Source organism: Myotis davidii, unplaced genomic scaffold, assembly GCF_000327345.1.
Source record: "Myotis davidii unplaced genomic scaffold, ASM32734v1 scaffold571, whole genome shotgun sequence".
Lineage (NCBI taxonomy): Eukaryota > Metazoa > Chordata > Mammalia > Chiroptera > Vespertilionidae > Myotis > Myotis davidii.
The window spans coordinates 1,977,862-1,992,911 of NW_006283136.1; the positions used below are offsets into that span (position 1 = coordinate 1,977,862).

Below are 15,050 nucleotides of genomic sequence, written 5' to 3' on the forward strand. Positions count from 1 at the left end.
GGAGGGTAGATGAAAACTATTTTTCCTCCTCTATAATTCTATCTCAGGAAAGCAAGTCCTGGGCTGAACAGTAAGGTTGGCTCAAGTGCCAAGCAGTCCTGGCTGATGGGGAGGGAAGCTTCTAGGGGGAAATCAATGATATTGGCATCAAAGTAGGACAGAGGGCACATGCATGGTTGCTGGTGGGAGTTTAAAGTGATTCAACATTTTTGGAGGAATATTTGGCAAAATCGATAGAAATGTTCAAGGTACATCCAAGAGTCTTCTAGGAATCTCATCTGCTGAGATAAAGCACGAGTGCATAAGCCCTGGTCAGAACCCAAGATGCTACTGCGGGCTCCCCTTCCATGATAGGAAAACCTGTTAACAACCTGCATTTTTAGGCAAGGTGGCATCTATACTAATAAAAAGGTAATATGCTAATTAGGTCTCCCTAATTAGCTAACATCTTCCAGACGACCTTCCGGACAAAGCCATGGTGGCAGGGCTGAGGCAGAGGTGGTTAGAGGTGATCAGGCAGGCAAGGGAGAGCAGTTAGGAGGGTCAGGACGGCAGGGGAGAGCAGTTAAGGGTATCAGACCATCAGGGGAGAGCAGTTAGAGGGATCAGGCCAGCACGGGAGAGCAGTTAGGTGCTAGAAGCCCTGAGGGGTCCCGGATTGGAGAGGGTGCAGGCCAGGCTGAGGAACTCCTCGCTCCCGTGCACAAATTTTGTGCACTGGGCCTCTAGTCCTATATAATAAAAGGGTAATATGCAAATTGATCCTAATGGTGGAAAGACTGGGAACGACTGGTCGCCATGATGTGCACTGACCACCTGGGGGCAGATGCTCAACACAGGAGGGAGCTCTACTCAGCCACAAGCCGGGCTCATGGCTATGAGTGCAGCGGTCCCCCGAGGGCTCCTGGGCTGCGAGAGGGATGTCTGACTGCCAGCTTAGGCCAGATCCCCTGGGGAACGGGTGGACATCTCCCAAAGGGTCCTGGATTGCGAAAGGGCACAGGCCAGATTGAGGGATTTCCCACCCCCCTGAGTGCAGGAATTTTTGTGCACTGGGTCTCTAGTTTTGTAAGAAAATGCTAAAATATTTGTTGAATGAATTAAAAAATACCTTGTAGTAATATCACTGAGAATTTTCACTATAGAATGTTAAATTTGAAAGGCACTACAGGTATTTTCTAGTGTCTAGTTCCCCTATTTTATGATGACATTTATGAGATTCAGCATGATTTGCTTGAAATTATAGATATGGCTGCTGTCAGGGTCACTAATAGAATTCAGACGTCTGACTTCTAGCACAGTACTCTTCACCATGGTGTTCTCTACCATTTGCAAAAGGCTTCAGGAGATTTTCTGAGCACAGAGAGGCTCAAAAATACTTTACTATTCTGTCAGCCTGTCACTTTAACTTCCTTGTCTCTCACAGTATTACCAAGGTCCTACTGTCTCAGGCTTCAAACTTTAGAGTCTACTTTTATCTTATGTAGCCATTACTCTCTCCCATTGCATGCACTGTAATCTGGATGCCAGGAATACTTAGCAGCAGCCCCTTATCAGCACTCCTGGACTCTGATCTCCCTCCTCCACAATTCATTTTGCATACCAGACCAATCTCCCAGGAGTACACCTTAGTTTCTCTCCACAGACTCTATATAGACTTTATTTCAAATCTTGTCAGGCAACAATTCCTTTAAATTGACTTGGTTAAATGTGATCAGGCTGAACTCTAAAGCATGGCATACAAGGCCTCCCTCTACCCTCCTGGTTCTAAAAATTTTATTGTCTAAAATTTCAAACATATGCAAGTGTAGGGACTGAGGAACTCCCATGGATCTATTACTTGGCTTGAAAGGTTATCAACACATACCTATGTTGTTTCATTTATATATCCACTGCCCCCTCCAGCTTATTTTGAAGCAAATCCCAGTCATCATACCATTTCATCTGAAATACAACAGTATATATGTCTAAACTATAAGGGCCCTTTTAATATAAAATATCACATCTAAATATTGTTAGTCCTTAATATTATAAAATATTCAATTAGCATTCAGATATCCCCAGTTGTTTCATATATATGTGTGTGTATGTGTGTTTGTCTGTCTGTATATATATATTTTACAGTTGGTTCAAATTAGTATCCAGGCAAAGTCCACACATTATATTTGGTTTATAATCTCTTAAATTTCTCTTAATATATAACTTCTCTCCCTCTTTTTGCTCTTGCTCTGTCTTTTTTACCTTACCATTTGTTGAAGAAATTGTGTTGTTTGTCTTATAGAGTGTCCTATTTATATTCTGGCATTTTCTGATTGTGGTGCCTGGTATTGTTTACTATGTCTTATATCTCCTCTTTTCTTGTAAGTAAGTAGTTAGATGTAGTCTTAAACAGTTGGAGATTTGAGTTTTGGGCAAGAATATTACATAGGTATTTAGTATGCATCCTATTGCACCTCATCAGGAGGCAGAAAATGTCTGGTTGTCCGTTTTTTGTTAAGATTGATCATAGAGTTCAGATGTTGTCAGACAGATCCATCTGTTGTAAAGTTCCCTATCAGCTTCACCATTAATAGTTTTAGCAGCTGTCCTAGATCCATTATTCATCAGAGGTTACAAAATAGTGCTCTTCTAATTCTACCATTGTTCTTTATTTATTTGCTGAAATTCTATTAAGAATGACTTTTCTTTCAACTGTTTCATTACAATGAGGTTTAGTTTGTACAGGAAAGGGAGGGGAGGATAATTTTAATAATATTCAGAATAATGAATTGGTTCCCTAGCATCTCCCAGAGGTTACCATGAGTCCTCTTTTTTTCTCTCTATGAACCCATGGTTTTAAATATATTTGATGTTTAAATCCATTGTGGTCATTATCCTTATTGATGTCTAAATTGTCCCATCTTTTGCAATTAGTAGTATCTTCAAGTTAACTTCTGATTCTTTTTATTCCTTTTTAAATAAAACAGAAGGCGTATATCTCTTCTCAGAACATACTACACCAGGTAGCAGACCAAGCATGGAGTGGTGCCTTACTGGGGTCAGGGACGTAGGCTCTCCTTTCTGGTTGCTCTGCTTATTCTCCGTTACATGGTTGAAGATGGCTCAGTACTACTTTACATTCCTTAAGGAAAAGAGATAGAAGGAAATTACATGCCCTTTCATTTGCAGCACTTTAAAGATATAATTATGCTGTCTTCCAGTTTCCATTGCTTCTGTTGAGAAGTCAGCTATAAGTCTTATTGTTCCTTTGAAGGTGATGTCTTTTTTCTTTCTAGCCATATTAGAATGTTTTCCTCATTGTTTTTTTTTTTTACTCTGGTGTATACGATTTTCTTCTTATTCATTAGCATGGGGTTCTCAGAGCCCATGGAATCTGTGGGCCACTGAATCTTGTTTGTATAAGCTCGGGGAAATTCTTAGTATGTGGACAGAGCTGACTCCATCTTGAAATGAAACTGTTTTGCATCCAGTCAAGACAAGAGTTTCCTGTAGACTCTCTATTAAAGCCTATTAACCCATAAACTGGACTTTCCAGTCTCGTTCTTCGGTCTCTGCCCTTTAGGACCGCTTTGCCTATACGGTCTTTTTATGGAACAGTTAGCTGTTATCTTTTTAAAAATAAACTTCTTATTTAGGATTGTTTTAGATTTGTAGAAAAGTTGGAGAAATAGTACAGATACTCCACATCTTGTTTCCTTTGTCATTAACATCCTACGTTAGTATAGTAGGATGTTAATGATACATTTGTCACAACTAATGAACCAATATTGATGCATTATTATTAACTAGAGTCCATACTTAATTCTTTAGTTTTTACCTACTGTCCTTTTTCTGTTCTAGAATCTTATCTAGGATATCACATTTCACGTCTCTTTAGGGTCCTCCTGGCTATGACAATTACTCAGACTCTCCTTGGTTTTGATGACCTTGACAGTTTTGAAAAGTCCTGGTTAGGTATTGTGTAGAAATTCCCTCAATTGGGATTTGTCCACTTGTGATTATCTAGGCTAATAGGTTCTTGGGAGGAAGATCACAGAGGTAAAGTGCTTTTTTCATCGTAACATATCATATCAGGGTACATATTATCAACATGACATATTACCATTAATGTTAACCTTGCTCCGTGCCTCAGGTAATGTTTGTCAGGTTTTCCCCTGTAAAATTACTCTTTCTTCCCCTTTCATACTATACAAAATCACTATGTGAAGCCCACATTTATGGAGCAGGGAGTTATGCTCTACCTCCTTGAGGGCAGAGTAGCTACATAAATTATTTGGAAATTTTCACAGATTTATCTCTTTTTCTTCTATTTCTTTATTCAGTCACTTACTTATTTCAGTATGTACTCATGGATTTTTATACTGTGGATTATAATTCAGCATTACTTAATTTTGTTACTGAAAGTGTTCCAGCTTTGACCATTTGAGCTTTCAGTTGACTCCTGTGTCCCTTTGTCATACTCTACTGTTGTGATTTTTTTTGAGCACTTTCTTGCTTACTTGCATGATAAGATACTCCATATTTATTCATTCCCTCCCCAGCCTAGAATCAGCCACTTCTCCAAGGATCCCTGGTTCATTTTATTGGAGAATGGCATTAGAAACTAAGATCTGGGTGCCAGGTGTGGCCATTATCTTTTAAACTAGTGCTTCTATTCTATTTGCTCTCTGCTTACTCCCCACCCCCTTTTAAAAATTGTTTTTATTGATTTCAGAAAGAAGAAGGGAAATGGAAAGGATAGAAACATCAATGATGAGAGAGAATCATTGATTAGCTGCCTCCTGCATGCCCCCCCCCCTCCTCCCCAGGGATTGAGCCCGAAACCCCGGGCATGTGCCCTTGACCAGAATCAAAACCGGGACCCTTTGTTCCGCAGGCTGACACTCTATCCACTGAGCCAAACCAGCCAGGGCTGGGTATTTTTCTATTGACTTGTCTTTTAGTTGACTAATCTTCTTTTCTGTTGTGTCTAATCTGCTGTTAAAGCCACCTACTGAATTCTTAATTTCAGTTATTATATTTTTCAGGCCCAGAATTTCCATTTAAATATTTTATACATTCCAATTTTTTGGTGAAATTCTTTATCTTTAATATATGTTATCTATCCTTCTTCTCTCCTCCCTTTTTACATTTTGGCCATAGCAGTTATGTTAGTCATTTTCTGCTAACTCTAATACATGGATCAGGTGTGAGTCTGTTTCCATTGATTTTTTTTTTCTTGATAATCCTTCATATAGATCTATCTCTTGGCATGCCTAATTTGAATCCTGGACATTGTGGTGAAAAACAACAACTTGTAGACCTCCAGATAATACTGTTTTCTTTTAGAGAGTGTTTACATTTCCTTTGCGATTCAGGTAGAGTATGGGCTGCTTACCTTAATCCAATCAGGTACTGAGCTGAGTTGAGGTTTTGTTGCAGTTTTGATAAAGCTCTATCTTCAGTTCTTCTTTCTTCTTCCTTCTTATTCTTTTTCTTCTTCCCTGCCTCTGGCCAGACCCCACAATTTCATTTTGTACTGGGTCCTGCAAACTGTGTAGCTGGCCTCGTCATTGACACTCATGATAGTCAAGCAACCTCAGTAGGACATGGGTGTCACGGCTATTACATACATCTTCTGCTATTATTGCTATTCTGCTGTTATTACCGCCATCTTCTCTGTGACTTGCACTGGAATAAGCCCTTAGCAATGTCATCCTATTCAGTCCTTGCAACCATTATACAAGGTAGGGCTTGTCCATTGGGTAGTTCTCTAACTTCTTTGGGTTTGTTTTCTCATCTGTGAAACAGATAATGCCCCCTTCACAAGGATATTGTGGGAATTAAGCATCCTTCTTTCTTGAGTGTAGCTCCCCAGGTTTCTCAACCAAGAGCCTGAAGCATTCATTTGAACCCCACTCCAGCAAGTACTGACTTTTAGTCCTTGTTTTCTCAGCATAAAACTACTCTTCATTTTAGAGCCCTTTCCCTTGATGCATTAGTTTCCTATTGCTGCTGTAACAAATTACAAACCTGGCATCTTAAAACAGCACATCTGTATTATTTTACAGTTCTGGAGATCGTAAATCAAAATGGGTTTCGCTGAGCTAAAATCAAAGGGTAGGCAGGGCGGTATCCCTCTGGAGGCTCCAGCAGAGAATCCATTCCCTTGCCTATTCCAGCTTATAGAGGCTGCCTGCGTCCCTTAGCTCATCAACCGTTCCTCCCTCTGCAAAACCAGCAGCATACCATTCTCAAATCTCTCTCTGGCTCTGACCCACCTGCCTCCCTCTTTCTCTTATAGGGACCCTGTGATAACATTGAGCTCACCTGGGTAATCCATGCTACTCTCCCCATCCAAGATCCTTAGCTTAATCGTGTACATGTAAAACCCTTTTAGCCATGCACTAGAACATATCCCTAGGTTCTGGGAGTTAGGTCATAGACATGTTTGGTGAGAGGATATTATTGTTCCCACCACTCTTAGTTTTTTAGGTCCTACTTACACAGTTTCAGAATTCAGCACATGTGAGGGGGAACCTACCATGTGATGTTAAAGCTCGGTTCTGCTCTCTCCTTTTTTACAGGGGATCTTGGTCCTTCAAGTCTCCAATTTTATCTCTCTAGCCCTGTAATTTTATCGCTCTAGTCCAGCTGAGTAATTGGTCTGTACCTGGACAAAACCCATATTCTCAGCCTCTACCTGTGTGCCTAGAGTTAGCAAATGCCCCAGGGAGAACTGCAGTGCAGAATATCAGTTTACCGCTGCCTCAGCGGGTCACCTCTGTGGAATTTTGGCTTCCCCAGTCCTGTTTGCTACAGTGGCTCTGATTCATTTTATCCAATTTTTCTAATTGATCTGGGAGGGAGTGCTGAGCTGCTACAAACTGTTACATTGTATTATTTCTAAATCCTTTTGACACAACTTTATGAAAAAATATATATATATATTTCTTTTTTCTATACTTCAGGGTTTTGGTATGACCCAAATATTTCAGATTTATCTTTTTGTTATTGTTGTCAGTCCTTACACGAGGATATTTTCTCCATTGGTTTTTAGAGAGAGTGGAAGGGAAGGGGAGAGACAGAGAGAAACATTGATGTAAGAGAGACACATCGATTGATTGGTTGCCTTCCACACACGCCATTATTGGGAAATGGTGTAGCGTCCACAATTTGGAGGCAATGATTGTGTTTTATGCATCTCTGTATCATCTGCACCTAGCACTTTGTTCATACATGATACTCAACAAATATTTTTTAATTTTTTAAAATATATTTTATTGATTTTTTGCAGAGAGGAAGGGAGAGAGAGAGTTAGAAACATCTATGAGAGAGAAACATCGATCAGCTGCCTCCTGCACATCTCCCACTGGGGATGTGCACGCAACCCAGGTACATGCCCTTGACCGGAATCGAACCCGGGACCCTTCAGTCCGCAGGCCGACGCTCTATCCACTGATCCAAACCGGCTTCGGCTATTTTTTAATTTTAAAAAATTGATTTTCAGAGAGAGAGGAAGAGGGAGAGGGAGAGAGAAACATCAATGTGAGAGATGTGAGAGCCACACATTGACTGGCCGCTTCCTGCATGCCCCCTATCGGGGATTGAGCGCACAACCTGGGCATGTGCCCTGACTGGGAATTGAACTGGCAACCTTTCCATGCATGGGACAATGCCCAACCAACACCCACACCAGCCAGGGCTAAATTTTTATATTTATGTCTTCACTTGTTTCTGCTTCATGAAGTCTTCTTTGGTTTTTCTCCTCTCTAAATTCTCTAAATTTCTGTAGCACTACTACAGATTTTATTCAAACACTGTGCAACTTGGACTTGGAGGCTTGAACTAGATAGATATTACAGTCCCTTTTAAACATAATAGCCTATAAGTTAGCACAATTATTATCTTATTCTTTGATGTGTGTTAATTTTTTCACCTAATTAAGTTGAGAATTGAGGCTAGAGCTAGATTTTTCTCTTTCCAAACATATGGTAGTTGCTAAATAAATATTTGTTGATTGGCCAATTAAGTAGATTGACTTTATTTCATAGTTACTTTTGGAGCTTGGAATCAGAACTTTTAAATAATGTGAAAAATATTAGGTTGGGGGAGCTCTTCTGTGTAAAACTTAAAAAAAAAAAAACTTTCAAAAACAAACCAATATAATACAGTATATTTTTCACTACAGACTTGAAGCTAAATTGCCTTGGTCCAAAGTGAAGCTTTGTCACTTACTATTTGAATGATCTTGGACAAGATTATTAAATTTCTCTGATCCTCAGTTTTCATGTTTATTAAATAGGTATAATAATACCTAACTCATAAGATTGAGTTAATACATGTAAAGCACTTAGACCAGAGGCTGGCACAAAGTAAGCAGTCAATTGGTGTTATTGGTGAATCATTCATGTACATTTAATAAAAATGTAAAATACTTATAATTAATTTTTAAACTTAATTTTATATTGTGAACATCTTTTCATGTTCTTTAAGTTACTTTATAAAAAATATCTTTTTAAAAATCCTCACCTGAGGATATTTTTTTCCATTTGCTTTTCAGAAAGAATGAAGGGAGGGAGTGGGAGAGAGAGAAACATCAATCCAGGGCGGGAATTGAAACTGGGAGCTGATGCTCTAACCACTTACCAATACCGGCCAAGGCATCAAAACATATATTTAATGGCTGCATGCAATTTTGTCGCCAAGAAATACCCTAATTTCATTTACCAATCTAATACTACTGGGAACTTAAATTGTTTGCATTTTTTATTGGTTTTTATTTTGACTGACATTTTTTTTCTTACCCCAAAATTGGAGAGAATGGCCAAATTGAGAATTTAAAGGTAGCATAGGAAATATTACTGGATGTAGAATTAGTTAGAAGATTGAATTCTAGTTCATAGTTTGCCCCTTTCTTTTCTAGGTTGGAATAAACACTCTGTTAGATCCTTTCCAGACTTACCTTCTCATGTTATTGTAAAGGAATAAGTCTATTTTAGTCATAATTCTTAGGTGTTATTATTTAAAAAAAATATGTTATTGATTTTTTACAGAGAGGAAGGGAGTGGGATAGAGAGCTAGAAACATCGATGAGAGAGAAACATCGATCAGCTGCCTCCTGCACAACACAACCCCTACCGGAGATGTGCCCGCAACCAAGGTACATGCGCTTGACCGGAATTGAACCTGGGACCCTTCCGTCCGCAGGCAGACGCTCTATCCACTGAGCCAAACCAGTTAGGGCAGGTGTTATTTTCTTTAAAAGTCACATACACACAAATATCTTAGCTGGAGTAATCTATGTAACAGAGCTTCCCACACAGAGTTTCAAAAACTTCAAGGTAGTGACCCCTTTAGTTATCAGGCAGCTAGTCGGAATCTGAAGCTGCTAGACCCCGGGCTGGTCACCTGCAACTGCAAGCAACCTTATCTATGAGCCCAGGCCCTTCAGTTCACTGTATACTTTGCTGTACAAATATGCTTTCCTGTGTGCCAGCCTAAAAAAGGTTTGGAAGTACTGATCTAAAAGAATGTATCAAGGAAAACTTTTGCTGCTGGCAGATACATGTTTCAGGTCCTTGTTATATTGTTGGTAATTCTCCAATCTTTGACTTTTTAGCATGGCTGCCCGCTGTTTCTGGGATGCTGACACCGACAACTACATTCATGATGTTTTTATGAATGTAAGTCTATTTGGGAACCTTTTCTTTCTTTCAAAGGACATGGGGGCATTCCAGAGGAAATTACTTAATATTTATTGAGATGTGAGCACACTTTCGTTTTAGACATTTGTCTCAGACTCCTGGATGAGGTGTCTTTACTGTTCTTTTTTCGTGTTACTAAACATAAAGCAGAAACCTAGTGTGCTGTTTATAGGCAAGGAGACCTATATGTGTTGAGATAACTCTTCACAAGTTTGAATTTGGGAATAGCATATTGTTCAGTGCTAATAGCCAAATAGCACTTTGCTAAGCTGCAAAGAAATTTGGATGTCAGGGATTCCATGAGCAAAGGTGATTTTTCTTTCACTAATCAAAACAATTACTTTATCTTAAAGCTATTTCTCAAAACTAGGTAAAAATAAAGAGGAATTTTTCAAGAGTTTTCATTTAAACATTGGCATGAATGTTTCATAAATTTTAATATGTTTTATACTTGCTTCCTCTCTCCAAATGCTCCCAGGTTGTGAATTCGTAGAGTCAGAATTAAGTATAGTAGCATAGATCAGAAACTGGGTTGAGTGAATTAGGAGAGAGGTTCCATTTCCAGCTCTGTGACTTTCTAACTGAATGACTTTAGGTAAGTCATTGGACTTTTGTCTGATTGTGTCAGTAGAATTAGGAAACTATTCTAGATTTTCCCAAAGACTGGCTGTGGCTTGCCTAAGAATTACTCGAGGAACTTGTTTAACATACAGATGCTGGGGTCCTGCTCAAGTAGATTCTAATCACATAAGCTGGGTGTTGGATCAGTGAATCTGAATTTTTAAAAAGTTCCCCACATTGCCCTGGCCAGGTAGGTCAGCTGATTTGATCTCCGGTCAAGGCGCATTTAGGAGGCAATGGATCAATGTTTCTGTTACATTGATTGATGTGTGTCTCTCTCTCTCCCTTCCTCTCTTTCTCTCTCAAATCCATAAGCATGGCCTCAGGTGAGGATTAAAAAAAATCTCTAAAATCAATAAACATGTCCTTTGGTAAGGATTTTTTTTAAAGAAGTTCCTCACATGGTTGTGCTTACTGCCAGATGTGGAAGCTGCTTGTGTAGTAGTAGAGCTTAAGGTACCTTTTTGCTCTGAAACGCTATGGTCCTACCAAAGTTTCATATTTATGCTCAACTACCGTAGGGATCAAGGGCTGAACAATGGGAAGTATGTAAATCTTCAGTTATCAGCTCTCTGGGGGAAGATTTCAAGTTCAGGTGATGGTTTTTCCTGCTTTTTGGAGTTAAACATTTATATTTCCCTGAGTCGCTATACAATGTAATTCATCCAAAAGATAACTCTGAGCTTCTATATTATGTGCCAATCACTGTACTGGAGGTGCTAGGAATAAAAGGCATGGTTATTGCCTATAGAGAGCTATAAACAGTGGTGGCCAGACAATATTCAAATTAACAAATATGTAGTATAAAACTTTAGTTATCAGTATTCCCAGGATCAGATTTTAGAGCACAGGGTTAGAGGGCACGGTGTCTAACAATCATTTTTGAGAGCCGGTTTAGGTTGCGGAGTTCGTGTACTGTATGTATCTTTAGTCCAGTTGGTTGAGTGTTAGGTGTCACTTTCAGAGCTTAAAGCACTCTATTGTTTGGGAAGCACCAGTAGAGGATGAGGAAGTGAGAGGCGAGAAAAGCATATGCTTTTGAGCTGACAGTTGCCCCGCAGAGTGGATAGCCCCGCTCAGTCCTGCTGGAGAACTCTGGCTGACACTGTAGAACAGCACCAGGCAAACTGGGAGCCACAGACCAGGGCCATGAGCCCCGTTACGAGATCAGTATAAAAACTGAGTGTAAGGGTTTAGAAACTCTTATAAGAATTTGACAAAGTAATTTTATGTCCATTAAATCTAATAATAAAACTTTTAGGCTGTATTTGTATATTTCTTTTTTCATTTTGTTTTCCTTGTTACTCATTTTTATTGTATTTTACAAAAGTATCGGTGCATGAGGGATTGAAAATTAGAACAAAAACAGGTCCCTCACCTCAGATAGCACTCAGCTCACAGTCATTCCACCCCGGGAGGCAGGGAGCTGCGCTAACCAGAGTTTTGCTTTTCGTTAACAATCAGGTACTTGAGCAGATTTTTTCTCATCACTGCCAAGCTGGAGGTAAGGTTGGTAGGTCAAGAGTTGCTGAGGCAGGTGGAGTTCCGATAAGAAATACCAAAAAAGTGTCTTAAAAAGTTTAACTGGGATCTGGAAAGCATTTTAGGATTCTGAGCAAAAAGATGGACAAATGAATTTTCTAAATTAAGAACAAATACCCAGAGGCCATTTACCCTTATCCAGGATTTATGACACGGAGCTGTTATTTTTATTATGTGTGATACTATAATATAGTTCTTTGAGATGGGTAATACATTTACTCTAAGAAATTAAAATAATTTCATTTATTATTTCTTTGATAAATCAGAAAAAATTGGGAATACTTATTTTATGAATATGTATTACATAAAGTTCGTTCATTTTTATTTTATTTCTACATTCAGAAAACCTAACTCTTTACTCATCCTAATATTCTGGGTTTGTGTGTGTGTTTTCTGTTTTGTTTTGTAGGACAGTTTGTTCTGTGTTGTAGCAGCATTTGGCTGTTTCTACTATTGAAAATTTGAAAGCTGGAAAAAGGTATGACGATGAAGAAATATGAACTTTTTTATATCGTTAAATATCTTGACAAAATAAAGATAAATTGGCAGTTTGGCAACTGAGTCTGTTGAGTTTTAGGACTTACAGTTAATGTTTTGATTTTGTTATGTGTTCTAACTACATTTGTAAAGTAGAGAAAATGTAGGGGGAAAAAATCCATAATTGTTCTACATAACTATTAATACTTGGTATATTTTCTACCAGTGTTTTTTTATTTGGTGTTTTTTAAAAAAAATCATAGTTTTGTAACTGGATTTTTCACTTCTCATAGTATCACATAGTTTTTGTCATTTTATTTGCATTATGATTTTCATAAGCATAATTTAATAGTTGCATTTATTTCATTAGGTTATACCATTGGTTATTTTTGCCATGTCCTTACAAAGGACTGATTATTGCTACTTTTTTTACTATTATAAATAACACTGAGGTGAATTTATGCATAAGATTTTTTCCCTACAAATTGCCGCCCTAATCTATTTTTAAATCTCACTCATTGTTTTTGTTCAGCTCTTTCTCTACACGGCTTATTAGCTTAAATATGCATTTGTTTTCGCCAGGGTTTTTCCAGTGTCATAGACTTTCTGACAGGGTCTGAGAGTTTCCAAGCTGTGTATGAAATTAGCTCTCCCTTAAGACTCTCCAAAATTATGTTGGTTACTATTCCAACTTCCATTATCTTTGTAGTGATCTTCTCCATAGAGCCCCGAGTAGTCTTCTCCAGCTAGCTGTCCTTATTTGGACCACTGCAGTCTATGAGCTGACAAGAAGGAAATTCTGAGGTATTCTAAATTAAATTATAGCAGTCAGAGAGTGCGACACATAACAGTCAGCCTGTTAATAGCTATGGGCCAGCTAACAAAAGTCTGCTCATATTCATATGTCTGTTGGAACTTCAGAGTAATTTCCAGGTGATTACTTCTGCAATTATTCCAAATAATGAACCTTCCAACTCCAGGAGCCTCCACTTCTGTTTGTGCCTGAACTTTCTGGACTGTTGCTCACCAGTCCAAAGGAGCGGATGCTTCTTCCTTGCGGGCTCTGCGCCTATCCCAGGGCTGGCGCTACCTCACCTTCTCCCACCCCCGCTGCCTATAGCTAATGCAAAGGCTTTCAGACAGTTTACATCTTCCTCCCACGCCTCCACCCCCCAGTTGGTGAATAAAAAACGGCAGCCTGGCCCATGTGGTTCAGTGGTTGAGCATCGACCCATGAACCAGGAGGTCATAGTTCAATTCACAGTAAGGGTACATGCAAGTTTCAGGCTTTGATCCCCAGTAGGGGGCGTGCAGGAGGCAGATGATCAATTTGGATTGATGTTTCTCTCCCTCTCTCTGAAATCCATAAAAACAGAATAAAAAAACAAAAATGATTGCAAACTCCAGGATGACAGAAATGTATGCTGCTGGTGGTTTGGATTTCTTGTACCAAGACTCGTCTTTTTGACTAAATAAAGCCTTTTTTCAAAAAACAACAACAAACCAACTTTCATCTGTGAGAGTTAAGTCTTTGTTTAGCAGAGCCTTGTTCAAATAACTGAAACTCAAAAGAGAAAGGATCACAATTTATTTTTATTTTTTAAAATATATTTTATTGATTTTTTTACAGAGGAAGGGAGAAGAAGAGAGAGTTAGAAACATCGATGAGAAAGAAACATTGATCAGCTGCCTCCTGCACACCCCCTATTGGGGATGTGCCCGCAACCAAGGTACATGCCCTTGACCAGAATCGAACCCGGGACCCTTCAGTCCGCAAGCCGACGCTCTATCCACTGAGCCAAACCGGTTAGGGCAAGGGTCGAAATTTAAACCCTTTTTCTCCCCAGAGGCTTCTCAGCAGATGCAGAAGTTTACCCACCTCTTTCTTCTTAGCCACTTTCAAGCATGTAGACGAAAATAAAAACGAATAAACTGTAATAAAAGTTGTTTTATATATTCCCCCCTAACATTGGGTATCTACTTGCCTTACAGCTATAGAATCTAAAGGGACCCCAGTCCAAGGTTCATTCTGGCAAAGAACACCGTGCAGTGTGGTTTTCTACCAGGGGTCCCCCTCCAATCTGCTTATTGACCAAACCAGTCAGTCCAAACCAGGAGAGAATTTTTATGAGTTTATTTGAGCTAAACCTACAGCATATGTTGGGAAGCAAGATCTCAACTGCTACTCACAGTAACAGTTTGCAGTTTTTCTGCATTTGAGATTAGGGAGGGAACAGAAGGAAGAGCACGTGAAGGTGGGAGAAAGCCAGCTGGGGGTCGAATTACAGGATAAACCCTTGGGGGTGGTCACGTCTGTAGGGGTCGGCGGTGTGCTAACCTTAGATGCACAGAAACGAGGGACAGGGCTCGCTACGGCAAAAATAAGCCTTTGACTAAAAGTGTTCCGTGCCTGGGGATGGCTGCCCCCCCTGACCTGCTCGGGAATGTATGAACAGATCAATCGCGCTGTGAGGTTCTTGTCCATAAAACCCCCTTTTCCACACGCTCCCCCCACTAGCCCATGGTTGATCCCTGCGGGTCTTTTTTGGGGGCGCCAACCTGGGTCGGAAGTAACAGGAGTGGGCGTCTCCGTGAGGCGAGGTTCTTGCTGTCGGGAGGGTTTGGAGCCAGCCGCAGGCGTTTACCGGACCTGGCGGGCGGACCTCCGTCCCCGCAGCACCCGGGAGGGAACCGCAGGCGGAGGAGAAGCCGGCGGGGCTGCGG

General features: G+C 39.9%; 1 protein-coding gene and 1 long non-coding RNA gene across 3 annotated transcripts in view; one reads left to right on the plus strand and one right to left on the minus strand.

The window, feature by feature from the left end:
• TCTEX1D2 (Tctex1 domain containing 2) overlaps nt 1–12,434 on the plus strand; it is a 21,191-nt gene extending 8,757 nt beyond the window's left edge. The window contains exons 4-5 of the mRNA XM_006753404.2: nt 9,602–9,665; nt 12,259–12,434. Coding sequence (XP_006753467.1) covers nt 9,602–9,665; nt 12,259–12,306 — 112 coding nt within the window. The 3' untranslated portion in view covers nt 12,307–12,434. The remainder of the gene's footprint in view (nt 1–9,601; nt 9,666–12,258) is intronic.
• The window catches only part of LOC107182777, a 20,496-nt gene extending 5,452 nt beyond the window's left edge, over nt 1–15,044 (minus strand). The window contains exons 1-2 of one of the 2 annotated variants that reach the window (XR_001513510.1): nt 14,886–15,044; nt 14,444–14,760 (exon numbers count right to left, since the gene is read on the minus strand). This is a non-coding gene — a long non-coding RNA (uncharacterized LOC107182777). Of the gene's footprint in view, nt 1–14,443; nt 14,761–14,885 lie in introns of those variants that run through there. The other variant, XR_001513511.1, reaches the window with a different exon arrangement.
• Nucleotides 15,045–15,050: the final 6 nt, after the last annotated feature.